The 23,619-nt window shown below is 38.8% G+C and overlaps 1 protein-coding gene across 1 annotated transcript; it reads right to left on the bottom strand.

Annotated features, from left to right (window-relative positions):
- Positions 1 to 612: 612 nt before the first annotated feature.
- Positions 613 to 20,073, bottom strand: C1D (C1D nuclear receptor corepressor). Its single transcript, XM_007521269.3, has 5 exons — positions 19,998 to 20,073; positions 5,790 to 5,936; positions 4,796 to 4,862; positions 4,462 to 4,517; positions 613 to 1,191 (listed from the first exon to the last, which is right to left on the bottom strand). The coding sequence occupies exons 2-5, from the start codon at positions 5,925 to 5,927 to the stop codon at positions 1,027 to 1,029; spliced, it is 426 nt and encodes a 141-aa protein (XP_007521331.1). The 5' UTR covers positions 5,928 to 5,936; positions 19,998 to 20,073; the 3' UTR covers positions 613 to 1,026.
- Positions 20,074 to 23,619: the final 3,546 nt, after the last annotated feature.

Below are 23,619 nucleotides of genomic sequence, written 5' to 3'. Positions count from 1 at the left end.
AATTAAACTTCCTCAGATCAAGACATTTTAAAAGTCTTTTAATATGTAAAATTCTCTGTAACAAATATTCCAGAAAAATACATCAGAACATAAGCACAATATAATATCCTTTGGGTTTCTCCTCTGCTTGTGTGGTAGTGTGTAACATAGAAAGTTGTTCCAAAATGCTTGTACTTGATACAGCCGTAAAAACATGCATCCAAAAATCTCAAAAAGTGAGACTACAACTATGCATCATGAAGAAAAACACATGAATGTCTCTATTTCTAATGATTTCTAAAACCCATCTTCATCATTTCAAGGACAAATTACTCCAAAGGAGGAGGAAAAAAATGAAAGATTAAAACATGCCAACAACATAATATTTATAGCCTTTATTGACACAATATAGCAATTGTGGTCAAATTCAACCATTAATATAACTGATGTAAGCCTCATTTCCTTTGAAAGTTCATGAGAACATATTTTGCTTTAAATGGGATATAAAGGTAAAATGCCAAGAATTAAAGGATAACCTTAAAGTCTTAATTTCACATTTCAAATATATATATATATAAAAAAAAAACTAATTCCCCATATCATGAAAACATGAAGTGACTACCTGGAAAAAAATGATATTGAAATATATCTTTATTAATACAGTGAGGATACATATTTGTAACATCAGTCTTCAGATAGCAAACTTCATAGAGCCATTGTTCATTTAAAACAGACAAATGTTTACAAAGAACATTTAACTAAAATTTCATAGTTGCTTATAAAATGGTATTTGAAAATTGACCTATATAACAAAGTAAGTTTTGCCAAGAGACACGGTAAATTAAGACTAAAAATATACCACAATGCTAAAAATTTCATAATATTCTTCAGGAAACTCAAGATAACAATCTTTCTGAAGAAAAGAATATATATTTTAGCATTACAAATTTAAAATGTAAATTTTATACAGGAATTCAATTGGGAATATATTTAAATCTTGCACAATCACATGTGAATCTAAGTATGTCAACATCCAAGTCAAAAAAGTTACTTTTTACTTTTTCCTTTATTGGCACCTTTTGATGCATGTTTAGGCTTGGGTTCCCAGAGAGCATTTTTTACAAATCTTGAAGCTGCACCTTTATCCAGTTTGCCAGCCTTTTTCTTGTCTGTTATCTCCTTGACTCTGTTCATATACACTCTGATTCTTTCCTAAAAATAAAAAATAAATAAATTACTAAACTATTCACCATCACTAATCTGTACTACATACTACCTCAGTTAAATCCAACAAATCGGTATTTATTGCCTATTCAGTGGTATTAATAAGTATAACTGAATTGGATAAACATGTTTTGTATCATCCAGGAGTTCACGGTATGGAGAAGCCAGGCATTAAAAGGTCATTTCAAGATATGCCAAGTGTTTTAATAAAATAAGGGAAAGGGCGTGCACCTAGATTATGATATCATTACAGAGATAAAAAATGAACAATTTATGTGCAGTTATATATTTTTAAATTTGCATTAATCTAAAAACACATAATAACTCTTAAGTTTTTGAGATCTATAATCTAAAGCAAAGGTCTCATAAACTAAACTCTCCTGAAGTTTTTCTAAACAAGGAAATGGAGGAAACAGTATAAAAACCAAAGTCTTTGTAACCCATGACTACCTCAACCCTGCCTGGAATAATCTTCCCTCAACCAGGAACAAAACCATCACTACCTTTCCAGTCCAATCAAATGTTAACTTTGGTTTTAGCATTCTTTCTTTGCGTGCCTGCCTGCCTCCCTCCCTCCCTTCTTTTTCACCAAATTTTTCACTGGGCCTTTCACAGGGCCTTCCAGCATGCACACTTTCAATGCTCCCAAGCAGGCTCTTTTAGATAGAGTAAGAAGTGAAAAGGGAAAGACACCTTAATACCACTCCATCACTCATGAAGCTTCTCCTCTGCAGAATGCTACCATGGGGTAGTTGGGTGCTTGACCACAGGTCCAGGTAAGGTACATGCTATTCCGGGTGAGGTATCTGGTAGGCCCTGCCTTTACCATTTAAATTGGCAGTCCTGGGAGTCGGGCTGTAGTTCAGTGGGTTAAGCGCAGGTGGCGCAAAGCACAAGGACCGGCATAAGGATCCCGGTTCGAACCCCGGCTCCCCACCTGCAGGGGAGTCGCTTCACAGGCGGTGAAGCAGGTCTGCAGGTGTCTTTCTCTCCTCCTCTCTGTCTTCCCCTCCTCTCCCCATTTCTCTCTGTCCTATCCAACAACGACAACAACAATAATAACTACAACAATAAAACAACAAGGGCAACAAAAGGGAATAAATAAATAAAATAAATTTAAAAAAAAAAAAATTGGCAGTTCTATCCAAGTACGCCAACCTCACTCCGCATTATTTTTTCCATAATATATTACTACCTACCATGTATGTATGTATGTATGTATCTATATACATATTCATACATGTTACTGTTTATTGTTCTTCTCCCTCCACTACAACAGAGTCTAGCATCTTCCCAGCACAGATATATCTGTCAGCTTATCTACTGAAGAAATGTCTCATTTGGGAATAATGCCTAACTTGTAGTAGATACTTAAGTATTTGTTAAATCAGTAAACTTGACTATTTTCAGTGTCTTAGGATAAACACACTAACTGTGATAAATAATGTCAGTTGCAAAGACAGAAAAGGGAAATAGGTATATACTTTATTTAGCAATCATTTTAGTTAAATTAAAATTTTTATTTATTTTAAACTTTTATTTTATTTGATAGGACAGAGAGACGTTTAAGAAGGAAGGGGATAGAGAGGGAGAAACAGAGAGACATGTGCAGCCCTGGTTCACCACTCATGAAATTTCCTCCCCTGCAGGTGGGGAACAATGGGCTTGAACCCAGGTCCTTGTGCACTGTAATGTGTGTGCTCTACCAGGTGCCCCACCACCCAGCCTCTATTTAGCAATCTTTATCATTATTATCATATTATTATGAATAAACTCCTTCAAAAACGGGGTTCCGAGGAAGATTTTACCCTTTTCAAACAACAGAGTCAAATATTAAACTACTCCAAAGAACTTTATGTTAAAGGGAAAAGGAGAATTTTTACAAATATAAAGTCTGTATCACAAAGCTGAAAACAGGTGACATTGGGATACTTTTTATGACTTAAAGCCAGTATTATTGATCAAATCAGGATTATATTGTTTTAAGTATTTTTTCAATTTCTGTACATAAAATTAGTTCTTAGAATTATTAAATAATCCCCCAAAATAAATTTTAAAAAATATTAAATAAAAAATTTAAGTTTCGGGTGGGGGAGACAGCAGAATGGTTATGCAAACAGACTCTCATGCCTGAGGCTCCTAAGTCCCGGGTTTAATCCCCCGCACCACCATAAGCCTGAGCTGAGCAGTGCTCTGGTGTTTCTCTCTCTCTCTCTCCCTCTCCCTCTCTCAAAAGTAAAATTAATTTAAAAAAATAAAGTTTCCCTAAAAACTTAAAAAGAAATATTTCTTAAAAAGAAATATTTATTTCTTTTCCTTAATTCACAGCAAAAAAAAAATGAAAACAAAAGATCTAGTTAACTAATTTTTAAATTAATAACTGAATGTTTACTAACCTTTAAATAATATATTAACTATAGTAAGCCAAGAATAATCCTATCAGTAGTGTTTCATATATATATATATATATATATATATATACATACGTACATACATATATGTGTATATATATATATATATATATATATATATACACCTTATACTTATAAACACAAAAAATTATTAATTTCTTATTCATAGAGATAAGTCAAGACGGTACCACAAGCATAACTTCTTCGTTCAGACTGAATGATCTGATTTAACTTTTGAAGTCAGCAAAAACTCTAAGATATCAGACCTTATATATTGTACTTATACATCTAAATGGAATACAAAGACAAACCTAGAAGATTTATTACAGGTTGTAAATATGTCTCTAATGCAGAATTACTGGACAGTACACATACAACTGGTGCCAAAAAAGCTTTTAACGTTGTTGCTGAACTGGATTCTTTACTGCTGAGAAAATGAATTAATGGAGGAATTGAAAAGGTGGGGGGAAACTTTCCCGTCTTTGCTAATAAATCAACTAGAGTATACTTTTAAGAATTGTGTTAGGGTTTAAAAAAGGGGTAGGGGGTTATAAGGATGAGCAAGATTTCAAGAATTTATAGGAAAGATAACATGGAAGTTATAAATAATTACTAGGATGATAACATTTTCCCACCCAGAAGTTTATATAATATATGAAACACCAAAAATCTGACAAAGGTAAGAAAAAGGAAGAACCAAGCAATGATGAAACCTGGCTCACTTTCATAGTTCTGACTCTCAATAATTTTGTTTAGCACCATGAGTATGAAAACCTAAAACTGAAATTTTGTGAATACCACAACAGAGACAACAAATCAAATAAAAAGAAACCCACTGAGATCTTACCAATTCTTGTTTCACTGGATGTTCCTTGGGATTGACTCCCTGAGTAGCCAAATAAACTATAATAGAAATATTTTATGGAATAAATAACACATGATAATTTGAGCATTAATCTTTAAAACTGTATTTACAAAGAAATCATACAAATTATTAAGCAATCTTATTCAGCTTAGTTAAAGTCATATGTGCCTCACAGGCACCTTGTATCAGGATTTGAAAAATAAATATCCACCAAATTTGCCATAAAGTATGACTATTTAAATTGTGGACATTAAAAACAAATCACTTTGACACAATAAAAATATTTTCTAATTAACTCCAAAATAATAATACATACCCCAAAACATTGAATTTAATGTGTAAGCAGAAACTAAGTCCACTTTTGCTTGTTCCAGTGGGTCCAACTATGAGAGAAAGAAAAGGCACAGTCTTTGAGCACCATCAAATAATATTTTAAACTTTCACCAAATACATAAAATAAGTGTGGCTTTTTTCCCTTCCTCTAATCTGCAAATAATTTGGAAAAAAAAAAAGTTTTGCTGACCAGTGATTGTTGCCTACAAATTTTCACATCAGAGTATAATCTTTAGTCAGACATGGAATGTATATAATCTAAGAAAAATTCTTTCAAATTATTTTAATTTCAGGAGTTACAAACTAGACTTTGTATGTCAAAAGTAATTTATCAATAGTACATTGTACATGATGCATTTATGTATAAGAAATGGGCTTAAATGCTTAGGCAATACCAAAGACAGAAGAAACATAATAAGATTTGTTTTAAACTGTCAAAGTCAATTTACTGTTTTTGACCAATAGGGTTTCCAGAAACCCTGATAGCATCATTGTAATACTTAAAAGGCCAGAGATAGAGTCTGTCAAAAAAAAAAAAATCTATGAGTGTTCCTTTAAAAAAGAAAGAAGGAAAGAAAGAGAAGGGGGGGGGGGAGGAAGGGAGAGAGGAAGGATGGAAAAAAGTCAAAATAAAAATATAGTTAGGAAGTGTTCCCTAATGTTGAAGCTTTGTTTTGATCTCTTAAAAAACATGTAAAAACTAACAAAGTTGAAATAAAGAGGGGAGAAGAGAAAGTATCTCTAATCTATTTTTCTTCCGCTATGCTTCATAAAGCAGCACTCTTATTTTTTGTCTGTTTATTTGTTTTTAGATAGACACAGAGAGTGAAAGCCTTCAGTACAGTGGGAGCCAGGTTCAAGCTTGGGTCATGCACATGGCAAAAGCAGCACACGATCCAAGTGAACTATTTCACCAGTCCAAAGAACATTCTTACTTATAAATTATTTTTAGGAACTGTTTTTTTTTTTTTACTTACCTTCTGTAACAACTCATTTCTAGAAACAGACATCATAGTCTTCAACATCTCATCCACAGCACCAATAGAATTCTCAAATGTGGATAAATATTCATGAATTTCTACTGGATAGTCTTCATTAATTTCTTCACCTGCCATTATAACTAACTGGAAAACAAAATAAAATCTTAGCATTCATTTTACATTGTCTTTTAAAAGTTTAGCAAAAGAATTTTCAAAATAAGTACCACATATTTTAAAAGTGATAAAAATACTTAAGACCTAGGAACCCAACATATCCATCCAAAAAGATCTGTTTACACATATGTTCTTGGCAGCACAATTTGTAATAGCCAAAACCTGGAAGCAACCCAGGTATCTAACCACAAATGAGTGGCTGAGCAAGTTGTGGTAAATATACACAATGGAATACTACTCAGCTGTAAAAAATGGTGACTTCACCGTTTTCAGCCAATCTTGGATGGACCTTGAAAAAATCATGTTGAGTGAAGTAAGTCAGAAACAGAAGGATGAATATGGGATGATCTCACTCTCAGGCTGAAGTTGAAAAACAAGATCAGAAAAGAAAAGAAGCAGAACCTGAACTGGAATTGGCGTATAGCACCAAAGTAAAAGACTCTGGGGTGGGTAGGTGGGTAGAATACAGGTCCAAGAAGGATTCAGAGGACCTAGTGGAGGTTGTATTGTTATATGGGAAACTGGGGAATGTTATGCATGTACAAACTATTGTACTTACTGTTGAATGTAAAGCATTAATTCCCCAATTAAAAAAAAATCAAAAAAAATATTTAAGACCTGAAGATAATTAAATCTGAAACCATAATTCTAGAAAAACTACATATAAATATGCACCCTTCATAAGCTGCTGGAAAAGGGAATCTACCAAGTCTGCTAGCACTAACTACATTAATCAAGCCCTCAATGCTATTTATGCAGACATGACTTAAAAACATATACTAATACCAATATTCAAATTTCTACATTTAAAAGTCTCTACTAAAGTGAAAGATCAAGCAAAGCAATGTGTGATACATATATTCTCCAGTACTGGGGGGGGGGGAAAGATAGCAAAGTTCTTTGAAAATTGTATTCTAATAGTAGGGCACCAAAGTAAAAACCCCTGGGTTGAGAGTGAGGGTGGATGTTCAGCTTCATGGGGAGGCAGGGGTGGGGGGGGGAGATGGGACAGTCTTTTGGTGGTGGGAATGGTGTTTATGTACACTCCTATTAATTTGCAGTCATATAAATCACTATTTAAGTAATATGAGAGGGGAAAAACTGAATGTCTCAAATTTTTTAAACCACAGAACGAGTCTTTTTAATACGTAGGTTGAGTATTTGATATGTTGACTCTCTTAAAAGCTTAGTCCAGGTAGAACAGAAGCAACCTGTGGTATAGCTATATACAAATAATGTCAAAGGACATAAACTATAGTGATGATGTGTATGATACAGCAAATTCTAACAAAGGGATTTTTCAAAGTTAACGCAACTGCCAAACAATGTGATTATAGCAATAACTATCTATTGTCGTTTTAAACCCTAAGACAGCAGGAACCTCCCACCTCCTCTTTAGAGCCTATATTTCCCCCAGTCCTGGAACCTGTGGGGTGGGGCTCACTTTCCTGCATGATTCTCTCAATTCATACCAAATGATATTGCATCCGCCGATCCCAACCTAATCAACGCAATGAGTATCACCTCAGCATGCTTCACTTCAGACTGTGTCCAGAGACATCAGGCACAGATTGTCAACCCTTCACCCTCATTACTTGGGTGAGACCTTTCCTTTAGTAGGATTCTCTAATTCCATTCAAGGAGGTTCACTTCCTAACAAAGTCCCAAAACCTAGATATAGACCAGGTCCCATAAAATAGAGCATATGTTCACATGTATCCATAAATTAGAGCAAAATATATACCTGAAAACAAAAATACACAATAGTCTGTAGTGAATCAGTAACAAGTTCATAATGAAATAGTGCCTACTTAGACTTAGATACCGTCCTCACCTACTTCCTATTACAGTTCTCTCACTCACTCCACAGCTAACCTTAACAAAGCAAGGACTGTAAAAGCTGAATAAGAGCAAGAGACTAGCAGATTTTAATGATGACTCTTTAGTCACAATCAGGCCACCCCATCAGCGGGGGCCCTAGTCAGGGAGTCCTGAGATTCCCAAATAGACAGGATGGGCCTAGACCTCAAATAAATCCCTCTCCATTGTTACCAGTCATTTCTATCAGGAACAAAATAATAGACGCCTTTGTGGGCCCCATAGGACCTTGTCCTCAACTTGGGTCAACAATGGCAGAGAATGTTCCATCCTCCGAAGGGAAGATGGACAACATACTCTATGCTACACCTGAGGAAGATGGGTCGATAGTGGGGCAACCTGGAATGTTCCTACTCATGACCACAGAATGAGAGCTCAGATCTAGAGGGATGCAGAGGTCACATAGGCTCCTAAGCTAATTATGGGCCCCAGATCACATCAAATCGATGGGGTTTACAGTCAACAATATTTATACATCTTTCCCATATTAGGGAGCTACTCTCTTCCCTGATCCAGCTTTCTGGTCCTTTTTCCAGCCATGACATCATCTCCCCAGATAATAACTTGGATCCACTGGCATATCAGATTTCAGGCTCAGGGGCAAAAAGAAAAAGGGGAAAAAAAAAAAAACTAGTATAGCCACAGGCCCTTTGGAATTTAACTAAAATATGCCTACTAGCTATCTACAAAATGAAGGTCCTCCCCCCCAACTCTTCATCTGCACTATTCCAGCCCTTAGGTCATGACTGGTCAACAATTTATTTGGCTTTGTATGTTAACTCTCTTTTCAGCCACCAGGTTCTAGATGCTAGCATGATGCCAACCAGACGTCCCTGGACAGACAACCCCACCAATATGTCCTGGAGCTCCGACTGCCCAGAGCCCTTCCCCACTAGGGAAAGAGACACAGGCTGGGGAGTATGGACTGACCTATCAATGCCCATATTCAGCAGGGAAGCAATTACAGAAGCCAGACCTTCAATATTCTGCATCCCACAATGACCTTGGGTCCATACTCCCAGAGGGTTAAAGAATAGGAAAGCTATCAGGGGAGGGGATGGGATACAGAATTCTGGTGGTGGGAATTGTGTGGAATTATACCCCTCTTATCTTATGGTTTTGTCAATGTTTCCTTTTTATAAATATTTTTTTATATTTATTTATTTTCCCTTTTGTTGCTCTTGTTGTTGTAGTTATTGTTGTTGTGATTGATGTTGTCGTTGTTAGATAGGACACAGAGAAATGGAGAGAGGAGGGGAAGACAGAGAGGGGGAGAGAAAGACAGACACCTGCAGACGTGCTTCCCCCTGCAGGTGGGGAGCCGGGGGCTTGAACCGGGATCCTTACACCAGTCCTTGCGCTTCACTCCATGTGTGCTTAACCTGCTGCGCTACCGCTCGACTCCCTATAAATAAAAAAATTTTAAAAAAAGAAAATTGTACTCTAAACCTAGGTTTTCGACATGATGTATTGTATTTTTAAAAAATTGGAATTCAGGCTAGCAAAATAGCTCACCTGGATAGTATACCTGCTTTGACATGTGTTCAACCCAGGTTTGAGCCTAACCCCTACTACACTGAACTTCAGTGCCATGGTGTCTTTCCCTTTCCATATCTCTTCTTCCATCTGAAAAATCCAGTCCACAGCAGCGAAGCCCCAGAAATGACAAAAATAAATAAATAAATAAATAAATACAAAGAAAGAAGTCATATAAAGTCTAAAAGAAGAGAAATATAAGCTATATAGGTTTTTTTCTTTTATTTATTTTTATTTTTTAAATGAACAGAAATTTGTTTAGAGATAGGAGAAAGCATAGTCCCCAGAAGACTATGGTCCATGTCTGAACTACCAACTTTGGGGGGTGGGGGATTAATGGTTTACAGTAAATACAGTTGTTGGTACATGTGTAAATTTTCTTAGTTTTCTGCAAAACACTGACCACACACACACACACACACACACACACATACACACACTCCCCCAGCCTAGGTCCTCCTCCATTATCGTGCACCCTGAAGGCCTCCTCCGCCCCTATCCCCCAACTATGTGGTTTTCACTTAGGGTACAATATACGCTGACAACTCATTCTTTTTAAAATCCACATTTATATTATAGCATCTAGTATCTATCTGAGAAAAAGCAAAATCCACATCAAGGATCAAGGGTGGATCACTCCGTGGCAGGGCACAGATCTAGTGTGAATCAAACCTGAAATCCCAGGTTTCCTCCCAGCACCAGAACTGAGTGGTGCTCTGGTCTTGGTTTCTGTCTCTTGTTCAGAAAAACAAATGTAAATAATTATTTTATGATGACTAATAGCAAAAATTTAAATCTATGTCAAAGTATTTATGTGGTAGCTAAGACCAAATTTCAGAAGCAACTCCAAAGATGGTACTAGCACCATCTTTAGGTTTAAAATTAGTTGGAAAAAGCAAGAATGTATAAAAAAAATAGCAGAAGAATTGAAGAAAAAAAGGCTTGGGCTTTTCATCTTGCTTGATCACTGACTTTGTCATCTTAAATAAATCACTGAATCTCTCTAGGCCTCAAATAATTCATCCATAAAATAAGACAATTGATCTAATGATCTACAAAGTCCCTCATACTACTGGATGTTATGATTATGTCATGTAAGTTTAAAATGGAGCATTTGAATATTTAGTTACAATATAACAATATTTCCATTAAATGAGTCTACTCCATCTAGACATCTGGTTTCATTTTTTTTTCTTAAAGTGACATCATGACATTCATCTGAATATCACTAACCAATTACTGGACAACCAGCAAGTAAACTAGGAACTATGATAAAAGCACATCACACAGGAGAAAAAAACATGACTTATTATTTCAAAAAGGTTAACTGAAAATATCCAATTGGCTCTGATCCGTCCCAAAAATTGCTCCAAAATGACAGCACAGAAAAATAAGTGATCGGGGGTCAGGCAGTAGCGCAGTGGGTTGGGCGCACGTGGCTCAAAGCACAAGGACCGCCAAAAGGATCCCGGTTCGAGCCCCTGGCTCCCCACATGCAGAGGAGTCACTTCTCTGGCAGTGAAGCAGGTTTGCAGGTGTCTTTCTCTCCCTGTCTTCCCCTCCTCTCTCCATTTCTCTCTGTCCTATCCAACAACAAACGACAACAATAATAACCACAACAAGGCTACAACAAAAGGGGGGGAATGGCCTCCAGGAGCAGTGGATTCATGGCGCAGGCACCGAGCCCCAGCAATAACCCTGGAGGCAAAAAAAAAGAAAGAAAGAAAAAGAAAAAAAAAAAAAAAAAAGAAAGAAAGAAAAGAAAAAAGAAAAATAAGTGATAACAATGCAAGAAGCCAAAATGGGCACATATTCATCAGTAAACCTCAAGCATAGATTTTTTTTGTAAGTTAAAGAGCAAATGGGACCAAACTGACAAACTGACCAGGAGCAAAACCTACAATCCACAAACAGGAGGAGAATGTAATAACCCAAGAAGGACAATCAGAACTGAGCCATTAGGATTGAAAACAACTAAGCCAAATCTGTGAAAGGGTGGCATCAGCATCTGCTGCCAGGACAAGTGTGCAAGTAAGAAATACACAAAAGGGGGGCCAGGCGGTGGCGCACCTGGCTAAATGCACACATTACAGTGCACAAGGATCTGGGTTCAAGCCCCTGGTCCCCACCTGCAGGGGAAAAGCAAAGAAAGATTTCTCCCATCACAAACTATTTTAACAGCATTTTCTCACAATGACCTTAATGGTCAAATATCTGAGTAATCAAATTAGATATCAAATTCCAGCTAACAAATGTGGATGAAAAGGGGGGGGAAGTGGTTTACTTCCTTTTTTTTTGTTTTTCCAGTTTTTTTTATTTATAAAATGGAAATACTGACAAGACTATCAGATAGGAGGGGTACATTTCCACATACTGGCCACTCCTAGAGCTCCATATCCAATCCCCTCCCTTGATAGCTTCCCTGTTCTTTATCCCTCTAGGAGTATGGAACCATGATCATTATGGGGTGCAGAAGGGGGAGAGGGTAAGAAAAGGGAGAAAGGGAGGGAGAGGAAAACAGAAGGAAAATATTACATACGAACTCAATCAAATAGAATGTATAGACCATGTTTGAATGTAGACTGAGATAAACCAAGTATAAAAAAAGTTTCTGAGAGAAAGAAATCTGAACATGGATTGGATATTACTGACACAGAGAAACTGACAGTTTTGGGGCCAGGCGGTAGCGTACCTGGTTGAGTGCATGCATTATAGTGCACAAGAACCCGGGTTCCAGCCTCTGGCCCCACCTGCAGAGGGAAAGCTTTAAGAGTGGTGAAGTAGGGCTGCAGCTGTCTCTCTGTCTCTCTCCCTATCTCCCCTTTCTGTCTCTATTTCTGTCTCTACCCAATAAATAAATAAAGATAATAAAAAAAGTTTTAAGAAAAAAAAAAGAAACTGACAGTTTTGAGAACACAGCCTAATAGTTATGCAAACAGCTTTCATGCCTGAGGCTCCAAAGTCCTAGGTTCAATCTTCCCCACCATAAGACAAAAATGAATAATGTTCTGAGATGGATAGACAGACAGATGTGCCTGCTATGGTTCTAAAAGAAATAAATATCCCTATTATTTAAGGATATAAACTGGAATACAAAGGAATAAATTATATAACATCTTGAATTTGCATATTGTTTAAATGCTAACCTTCATGATTCAACTACATTTGGAAAGCACAGAACCTATGCACTTTTGCTATAGTGAAATTAAAAGCTAATATACAAATTAACTTTCAGAATACAACTCAGTCCAGAATAGCCTAGGATACTTAAGTAGTTTTATTACATCTCATTTCAATTTCTTTTTTTTTTGCCGCCAAGGTTATTGCTGAGGCTTGGTGCCTGCACCACGAATCCACTGCTCCTGGAGGCCTTTCTTTCCCTTTTGTTGCCCTGGTTGTTTTATCATTGTTGTAGTTATTATTATCGCTGTTATTGATGTTGTTGTTGGACAGGACAGAGAGAAATGGAGAGAGGAGGGGAAGACAGAGAGGGGAAGAGATAAGACACCTGCAGACCTGCTTCACCGCCTGTGAAGCGATTCCCCTACAGGTGGGGAGCCGGAGACTCGAACTGGTATCCTTACGCCGGTCCTTGCGCTTTTGTGCCACATGCACTTAACCCACTGTGCTACCACTCGACCCTCTCATTTCAGTTTCAAATATAATTGAAAGAAGGAGGAAGGTGGGTTATTGGGTACTCACAGGTCTATGATAGTTGCTAATCATAGCTTATTAAAAAATTAAACAAAATAAAATAACTGTGGCCTCGAATGATGTTTGTATTACTAAGATCTCCAACAGAGACTGATATCCTGGGATGTCTAATTATTTTAATGTCATAAATTTTCTTCTTAAAGACAGCCATGGGGCCTTACATATTTATCTGACTCATAAAAGTGTATGCATGTAGTAGCTGGGAGGTGGCATAGTGGTAGTAGAGCTTTGGATTTCTAAGTGTAATATCCCAAGTTTGATCCCCAGCACCACAGTCACCAGAGGGCTACTCTGACTTCTCTCTCCCTACCTGTCAAGAAATAAATAAAATGGTTTTTTAATGTAGGTACTATGTACATTACCCAGATTTCAAACTCAAACCCCACAGCATTGAAGTAAACTTCGGTGCTGTGGTCTCTTTCACTCTCCTTTCTCGATTAAAAAACAAACAAACAAAACTATCAAAATTGAAAATAAATAAATAAATAAATCAGCAAGTTAAGTCTAAAGCCTAGCTAGAGAGAAAGGTAGGGGGAAACATTTGCAGGATAAAGAGTCTTATATCGGGGAGTAGGGCGGTAGTGCAGCGGGTTAAGCGCAGGTGTCACAAAGCGCAAGGAACTGCGTGAGGATCCCGGTTCGAGCCCCCAGCTCCCCACCTGCATGCGAGTCGCTTCACAGGTGGTGAAGCAGATCTGCAGGTGTCTATCTTTCTCTCCACCTCTCTGTCTTCCCCTTCTCTCTCCATTTCTCTCTGTCCTATCCAACAAGATAAAAAAAAAATTTTTTAAGTCCTATCGTGGCTGGGGGGACAGGATAATGGTTATGCAAAAGACTTATGCCTAAGGCTCCAATGACCCAGGTTCAATTCCACCACCACAGGCCAGACCTGAGCAGTGTTCTGGTCTCTTTGTCTTTCATTTTCTTCTTCTTCTCTCTCTCTCTCTCTAAAATAAAAATTTTTAAAAAGAGTGGCATAGCTGGGGGAATGGTTCAATTCCTAAGAGTGTTGGCCTTGTATGTTGAGGTTCCCAGTTCAGTCCCTGCCTCCACATGAACTAGAGTGTTGCTCTAGCTTCTCTCTCCCAATCGCCATCTCATGTGAAACTCTGTCATATGTATAAATAAAAAAAATTAAAAAGAGGGAATTTTATAAATCAATTAATTTTAAGAAAAAGCCTACTATCCAAAAGAAAAAAGAAAAACACAAAAAGCAGATGATGAATAAGCCTAAAGAAAATTATTCAGCATTACTCATAAAGAAATATAAATCACCAAAACAAGATCCCACTTTTCATCTGACAAAAAAGACTTCTCTGTCTCTAAAAGAAAAAAAAAATTAAGTGTTAGTAAATTGTTTACTTTTGTCATCTGACACCACATGTAACTTCCTCCTACTGAACAACTATAATCAAATCTGTATTTTTTGTTCCACTATACTCAAAGAACCCTAGGAATGGGTTCCCTTGTCTACAACAACACGTTCTAACAAGTATGAGGCTAACTTCTCCCTGTTCACATGGTACAAAGCTTTTCTGGCTTCAAATTCTCTACCTAATACTGATTCTAGAGTTGTAAGGGCTCCTTCCCACCATTTCTTTGCCCGCAGAACTCAACTCTCTCTCTCATCAAAAAAAAGTTTTCTGTGCCAGGGAGAATAATTTAATTACTAAAATGAAGGACTTTCACACCTATGGACATCTAATCTTTGACGAAGGTGCCCAGACTATTAAATGCGGAAAGCAGTCTCTTCAACAAGTGGTGTTGGAAACAATGGGTTGAAACATGCAACTGAACCACTATATTTCACCAGACACAAAAGTTAATTCCAAGTGGATCAAGGACTTGAATGTTAGACCAGAAACTATCAGATACTTAGAGGAAAATATTGGCAGAACTCTTTTTTCTGTGTAAGTTTTAAAGACATCTTCAATGAAACGAATCCAATTACAAAGAAGACTAAAGCAAGCATAAACCTATGGGACTAAATCAAATTAAAAAGCTTCTTCACAGCAAAAGAAACCACCACTCAAACAAAGGAACCCCTCACAGAATGGGAGAGATCTTTACATGCCATACATCAGACAAGAGTTTAATAACCAAAATATATAAAGAGCTTGCCAAACTCAACAAGAAAACAAATGACCCCATCCAAAAATGGGGAGGACATGGACAGAATATTCACCACAGAAGAGATCCAGAAGGCTGAGAAATACATGAAAAAATACTCCAAGTCTTTGTCAGAGAAATGCAAATAAAGATAACAATGAGATACCACTTCACTCCTGTGAGAATGTCATACATCAGAAAAGGTAATAGCAGCAAATGCTGGAGAGGGTGTGGGGTCAGAGGAACCCTCCTGCACTGCTGGTGGGAAAATAAATTGGTCCAACCTCTGTGGAAAACAGTCTGGAGACCTCTCCGAAGGCTAGAAATGGACCTACCCTATGACCCTGCAATTCCTCTCCTGGGGATATATCCTAAGGAACCCAACACATCCATCCAAAAAGATCTATGTACACATATGTTCTTGGCAGCACAATTTGTAACAGCCAAAAACTGGAAGCAACCCAGGTGTCCAACAACAGATGAGTGGCTGAGCAAGTTGTGGTATACATACACAATGGAATATTACTCAGCTGTAAAAAATGGTGACTTCGCCGTTTTCAGCCAATCTTGGATGGACCTTGAAAAAATCGTGTTGAGTGAACTAAGTCAGAAACAGAAGGATGAATATGGGATGATCTCACTCTCAGGCAGAAGTTGAAAAACAAGATCAGAAAAGAAAACACAAGTAGAACCTGAACTGGAATTGGAGTATTACACCAAAGTAAAAGACTCAGGGGTGGGTGGGTGGGTGAGGAGAATACAGGTCCATGAAAAATGATGAATGAAATAGTGGGGGCTGTATTGTTAAATGGGAATCTGGGGAATGTTATGCATGTAAAAAAAAAGAAGTAGAAACGCAAAGCAGAAATTGACTGAGTATGGAGTATGGCACCAAAGTAAGAAAGCAGAAGTAACTAGAGTTTGCAGTGAGTACCCTCCCTAACACTTCCTCTCCACTATTCCAAGCTTTGGGTCCATGATTGCTCAACAATTTGTTTGGCTTTGTATGTTAACTCTCTTTTCAGTCACCAGGTTCCAGATGCCACCAGGATGCTGGCCAGGCTTCCCTGGATTGAAGACCCCACCAATGTGTCCTGGAGCTCAGCTTCCCCAGAGACCCACCCTACTAGGGAAAGAGAGAGGCAGACTGGGAGTATGGACCGACCAGTCAATGCCCATGTTCAGCGGGGAAGCAATTACAGAAGCCAGACCTTCTACCTTCTGCAACCCACAATGACCCTGAGTCCATGCTCCCAGCGGGATAGAGAATGGGAAAGCTACTGGGGAGGGGGTGGGATATGGAGATTGGGCGGTGGGAATTGTGTGGAGTTGTACCCCTCCTACCCTATGGTTTTGTTAATTAATCCTTTCTTAAATAAAAAAATTAAAAAATATAAAAAAAAAAAAGAACCTGAACTGGAATTGGTGTATTGCACCAAAGTAAAAGACTCTGGAGTGTGTGTGTGGGGGGGGGGGGGGGGGAGGGAAGACAGGTCCAAAAAGGATGACAGAGGACCTAGTGGGAGTTGCATTGTTATATGGAAAACTGGGAAATGTTATGCATGTACAAACTATTATATTTACTGTCAAATGTAAAACATTAATTCCCCAATAAAGAAATTTTAAAATAAAATAAAATGCAGGATTTGTATGCCTGAGGCTCCCAGTCTGGTCCCCAGAATGAACTGTGCCTGACAGTATTGCTCTGATTCCCAATCTCTCTCCCCTCCCCACCTCTCGAATTTTAAACAGTAAAATGTTTTTAAGAAGAGGCATTCTCTTTTCCCTTCAGATGAAGCCTAGTTCTATAGGCACATAGTCTCACAAAACCATGTATTTCTCTGTATCATTGCTATGATTTTATACTGTTGTATTAATTTCATTTATTTTAGACTGTAAAACTGGTATAGGCAAGCTTTAACTCACTATTTTATCCCAAGTATCAGGGCAGTATACTCTATATACTAAATACTTATTAAATAAATGAATCCTTAGTGCCAAAATGTAGTAAAGGTTCAACAAATGCCATTCATTTACATGTCATTGTGAAATAAGTACTGCAGAAAGTCATGGATAAAAAAGGAATCATCAGGCAACTGAAAGGACGAGTTGAGCTTGAGTACCCTAATGTGTGCTTTTCATCAGTTTATTTAGCTATGTTCAGTAGGCTTGATGCAAGCCCAGAGCAAGGAACTGGCTAGTAAGGCCAGCGAAACAGTTCACCTGGAGAGTGTGCTGCTTTGCCATTTGCCAGACCCAGACCCAGACCCAGACCCAGGTTCAAGACAGCCCCACCACATTAAAGGAAGCTTTGTGCTGTGGTCCCTTTCACTCTAGACCTCTTAGAGGAAAAAGAAGAAGAAGAAAAGAAAAAAAAAAAAGCCATCGGGATCTGGTCTAGGAAGTATCACAGTAGATAAATTATTGGACTTTCCAGCATATGTTCCAATCCCCAGCAGCACATATCAAAGTGATGCTCTTGGTTATGTGTGTTTCTCACTTACCCTCTCATCAATAAATATATAGATGCTAATTAGAAGGGCCAGTGAAATATTCAATAGCTCTCTCTCTCTGCCTCCATCTAAAAATAACTGGGTAAGATTGAAGGAAAGAGTTAAATTTTTTACTCTGCTTAAAATACTTTGTTTTCATATAGCTCCCCAACTTGGGGGCCTAGTGGAACACACTAATCCTTTAAATTCATCATAGCTCCTTTCCTCTAAAAAGGCTTCAAACACAAAGTAATCCCCTTTGCTCCTACAGTTCTCCAAACTTAGCATGCCATCAATAACAATCCTCTAATATTCTATTAAATCTGAAGGTGCCAGTTCTTATTATATTTGATACAACATTGCACTTGACAAAACTGAATACTCCTGATTCCAAGTTTCATCCTGTCCCCTTGTCCGAGTCTGCTTCCTTTCTCCAAGCCTAAATTCTCGGATTTTCTGCTCTTTTTTGCTTACATCCTTTGGTGATTGTCTCCAGTCTCACAATTTTAAATACCATCTGTTCAGTGACAATTCCAAAATGTTCTTTTCTAGCAATGACCACCAATTCTGAGTTCCAAACTTGAGACTTTTGTCTCAACTCCTCAATCAACATTTCCCCTTGGATGACACATCACAACTCCTAATCTTAGGATTTAACACATTATGAACTAGTTATCTTTCCCTCTTCAGACCTGCTTCTCCAATAGCTTTCCACTTTTCATTTAACAACAATTCCATTCTTCTAGTTGTTCAAGCACCAAACATTGACAATTTAGTCTCACAATTCAATTTCAATCCATAAGCAAATTCTGTTGGCTCTAGCCACTCACTTTTCCCACACACTGCTAAATTGCTGTGACCTGATTAATTATAACCTCCCTAGTTATAATTAATCTCCTGGCATTCATAAACCCCACTTTCCAAGAATCTATTCTAATACAGCAACCAGAGTGATCCTGTCATCAGATCACGTCACTTCTCAGAACTTTCTATTGGCTATTTGTGCTCTAGGCTAGTCCTTCAAGGTAGAATTCAAACTAGATGACATTTGTATTCCCATGGCTATCAGCATCTTATTACATATTAAGTACTTTGTAACCAGTAATTAACAGACTAAAACCAAAGAAAGTAAAGCACCACTGAATTCTAGAGAATCTTAAGGTTAGAGTTAAAACATACAGGAAGTCACTTCATGGGTCCAAAAAATATATAGATATAAAAAATTTGGTAACAGCAACCTAAAAGGTAGCACAATACATTGGACTCTCAAGAATAGGGAACAGTTTCATTTCCAGTATCGCACATGCCAGAGTGATGCACTGAGTTTCTCTTTCTCATAAATAAATAAGCCTTTTAAAATTTGTTAATAAAATCACTGTCTGATTGACAGACCATGTTAGCATTACTTTGAAATGTCTTTCAGACTTAGGGGGAAAAAAATCACCTAAGTGTGATACAACACAGGTAGCTTTGTGGACAGCTATGAGGTCTTTCGAACGAGAACTTTGTCCTATAGTGTAAAAATATTCTTCACACTTTTTATTATTTTTGTCTCTCAATGAGTCCTATTGCTTCAAATAATCATAAAAAGTTCTCTCAACTTCAATCAGGGTTAGCTGGGCTGTTTTCAGATGCAATAGTATATTATCCGACTCTGTCCTCTATCAGACAACACAAACTGGTTAATAAGTGGGTAGCAAACATCTCATTTGGGCAGACACATCTTTATCAAGTGAAAATAAAATTGCAGTCAACAAACAGACATTAAAGGTGTTTCCAAAGAGAAGTTCGAGTCATTCCTCATGGGTCAGGGATACAAAGAAAAGCCACTTTTGGTGTGTGACTACTCACTACAGATTTCAACTGAGGGTCGAAATTAGCCTGCCACCCCCCAGGTGGACTAAGCCTGCGAGGACAGGTAGTTCGTAGTCATATTCGAGAAAGATAGGGTAACATGGTTGACGCGAAACATCTGAAAAGTAGCTGAAAATTGAGAAGTCGACTTTTTAATTTCTCCAACACTCGAGAGGCGGAGGCAAAAACCGGACAAAAAGCGAAAGGCCCGACTAAAAAAAAAGATTCGAGCCAAGTGCCAAGAAAGCAAACCACCCAGGACAAGCTGATGTGGGGTCCCGCGACAGCTCAGCCCCCAAATTGGCTCCAGGCTGCTTTTGTCAATGGCTACACATTCCAACCCTGCGTCTCGCTATCGATGAGATCAAAATCCGGATCCCGGGTCAGCATGGAAAGACGCACACAAAAGAAAAAGCAAAAGCTGAAGACACCCCAACTACGATAATACCTCTCACGGATTCCACGCCAGTCTTCCGGGCAATGGTCCGGCGGTCGTGACGTCAGAAAGGAGACGGCTCTCTCTGGGACGCGCCGGCGCTTTATAATGAGCTCATTCCGCTAGCCCCGCCCTTCGCTGCTTTACCTTTTTACCAGTAGATCGTAATCTATTAGAATTCCTGCAGCAAGTTTATTAGGAGTTTAGGGCGATATATTGAGCACCTTTTGCTAGATTTATGTTCAGCCAACATCCACCCAAATACAATTACAAAGCTGCTGCCTGTGATGAGCGTCTGAAGGTTGTCAGTCAACCAAGGGAAGCTCTAGAGAAGAGAGCCTCTCAGTGGAGCCCACATTGGGCAGCAATGGTCAGGCGCCCGCCCCTGTGCTCAGTCACAACCCGGACTTCAGCTTCAAGGGCGCATCCAGTTAAATGCACACGTTACAGTGCCCACGATTCACGGTTCTAATCCCTGCTGCACACCTTGCAATGGGAAACTTCACAGGCTGTGGAGCAGTGCTGCGGGTACCTATCTATTCCCCGCTTCCCTTTCAATTTATCTCTGCCCTAGTAATAAAAACAAACAAACAAATGTTTAAGAGCAGAGTCCTCACTTCAACTGCACGTATACTAAAACTGGAACAATACAGAGAACATGAACTTAGCTTAGCCCCTACCCTAGGATGGCATGCAAATTCATTAAATGATTTGAGATAGAAAGACAGGAAGGAGAGAGAATGGAGCACCACTGGCACATGTAACACAGGGATTAAACTCAAAAACTCCTATTCACAAGCCCAACGTCCAACAATTTATTCACTGTGCCAAAGCCCAAGCCACCCACTACTTTTATTTTTTCCACTTCATTTGCCGGGATAGCCTGAGGGTACTTTTTCCCCCGAGCTAGTGCTCTCTGGCTTGGAGAGAACTCAACTGGAGCCGATCTAGGCTGCTGCGTCGGAGAGGGATCAGGAACTCGTGCCGCACTAACTTCCGCAGGAGATACACTCTGGAACTCTCGGAGCCGGAAAGCAATTTCCAGGTGTCTTTAATCAGAAGAGCAGCTGTTTTTATACTCTCCAAGTAGGGTGGAAACAGGATGTGATATAGAGAGGGTGGAGAGAAAAGTGACTGGTGAAAATCAGAGTGTGACAAGGAGGGGGCAGAACAGGCGAGAATCCTATCACTGAACCACCAATGCCCTGGAGTGCTTTATGTAAAAGTGATTTATGTAAATAGACCAAAGCTTTGGATCAGTAAATCCCTATATAGGCATATGGTTAAGCAGAAGCCAGGGGGAGGTGGCATACTACCCAACATTCATTCTTTTTTTAATATTTATTTATTTATTCTCTTTTGTTGCTCTTGTTTTATTGTAATTATTATTGCTGTTGTTATTAATGCCGTTGTTGTTGGACAGGACAGAGAGAAATGGAGAGAGGAGAGGAAGACAGGAGGAGAGAAAGATAGCCACCTGCAGACCTGCTTCACCAATTGTGAAGCCACTCCGCTGCAGGTGGGGAGCCGGGGTTCTCCAACTGGGATCCTTATGCCAGTCCTTGTGCTTTGTGCCATATGCGCTTAACCCGCTGCACTACCATCAGACTCCAGACTTCATTTTTTCCTTCACTACATTCTTTCTTCTATAATTCCTGATTTCACTATTTAAATTATTTTTGTTACATATTGCTCATCCCCATAAGCAACAAAAGAGTGAACTAGTATAATTTAAAAGACCGGACTTGAACTAGGAATAGCAAAGAGGATTATCTGAAACTGCAACAAGGTAAGACTAGGATCACTCCGAGAACCCACCAAGCAGCATGGTGACTGAAAACACGTGTGGCTCATGGAGAGGAACTTAAGGAGATATTCCTAGGGCTAAAAGTCCATACCTACTCAGGAGCAGCTGGTACAAGACCAACAGTCTGTCAGTTCAAACACCACCTCTGGTCTGACTGCTGAAGAGAGAACTTAAACCTCACCAATTTATAACTGTGGGTCTCCACTGCTGTTGCCCCTCAAGGGCTGGAATAGCAAGGAAGCCCTGTACTAACATGGGGGGTAGGGGTGCAGAGAGCCTGCTGGGTGACTCAGGAGAAAATCTACTCTCCCAGTGATCAGGAGGTGTGATGATATAGTATGAGCCTTTTCACATCTTTCTCCTGATAAATTAGGGAAAAGGGTGAATAATTCTCTCAGATCAAGACTTATTCAGAAATAAAGGGCCACAGAGCTCAACTTGGCTCAGCTCCACCTGGGAGTGAGGCCAGGATTAGACCCAAAGAAATAAGGATAAAGAAAGGATCCTGGGAGTGGGGGGTAGCGCAGCAGATTAAGCGCACATGGTGCAAAGCGCAAGGACTGGTATAAGGATTCCAGTTCGAGCCCCCAGGTCCCCACTTGCAGGGGAGTGGCTTCACAAGTGGTGAAGCAGGTCTGCAGGTATCCATCTTTCTCTTCCCCTCTCTGTCTTTCCCTCCTCTCATCGGGCTTCCGAAGCTAATTTTTTTAAATATTTATTTTATTTATTTATTCCCTTTTGTTGCCCTTGTTGTTTTATTGTTGTAGTTATTATTGTTATTGTCGTTGTTGGATAGGACAGAGAGAAATGGAGAGAGGAGGGGAAGATAGAGAGGAGGTGAGAAACAGAAGCTAATTTTGGATAGTTTGTCTGTTCATATGGCATTCTGGAGACAAGGGAAATTATAATTGTTCACTTATTGTCTTAGAAATTTTAAGGTTTTTTTTTAAGATGATGTCACAGCTGGGTGATTACCATAACAGATACCTATTTTCATGGCAGTTTTGAAGTCTGAGGTCAGGAACCAGTATTTTCAGTGAGGGTCCTATTCTGTTGAAATTATCACTGCTTCCAGCCTCACTTAGTTTAGGCAGAAGGGACTCTCCTGTGCCTCCTTTATAAGGGCACTAAACTCATCATGAAAGTTCCACCTTCACAGCTAAATCATTTCACATCCTAAAACCACTACTTTGAGCATTAGAATTTCAGCATATGACTGGAGGGGGGTAGAGGGGCACATAAACATTCAGACAGTGACATTCAACTTTATCGCCCTTGCTTTGTTTTCACTAGAGCATTGTTCATATCTGTTTTATGATGGGAGATAACAAGACTGAACCTGAGACTTTGGAGCCTCAGGCATAAAGGTCTTTTGCATAACCATTATGCTATCTCCCCCATCCTTACTAAGGATTTTTAAGCTAAATCTGAAAACCATGTGAGTGTGTTACTCTGAATTTCTGGATCTCATCCATATATTAGGGGATATGTTGGTATCTTCTAATTCTGCTTTTAAAAAACCCTTCTGTTTCATTTGGTTTAAATCCCCCCTGCTTAACACTGTATTCTATTTACATAACCATTGTATTCTATTTACATAACCACTGCCGTCTATTTACATAAATCACTTTTACATTTACATAAAGCACCACCTTCCCTCCAGGGCATTGGTGGTTTAGTGGTAGAATTCTCACCTGCTCCACCCCCTCTCCTTGTCACACCCTGATCCTCTCCTTGTCACACCCTGATTTTCACCAGTCACTTTTCTCTCCACCCTCTCTGCATCACATCCTGTTCACACCCTACTTGGGAAGTATATATAAAGAC

The sequence above is a fragment of the Erinaceus europaeus genome, chromosome 3, assembly GCF_950295315.1.
Source record: "Erinaceus europaeus chromosome 3, mEriEur2.1, whole genome shotgun sequence".
In the NCBI taxonomy this organism is placed as follows: domain Eukaryota; kingdom Metazoa; phylum Chordata; class Mammalia; order Eulipotyphla; family Erinaceidae; genus Erinaceus; species Erinaceus europaeus.
Note: the sequence above shows the minus strand (reverse complement) of the source record. Positions and strands in the feature narration are given on the sequence as shown.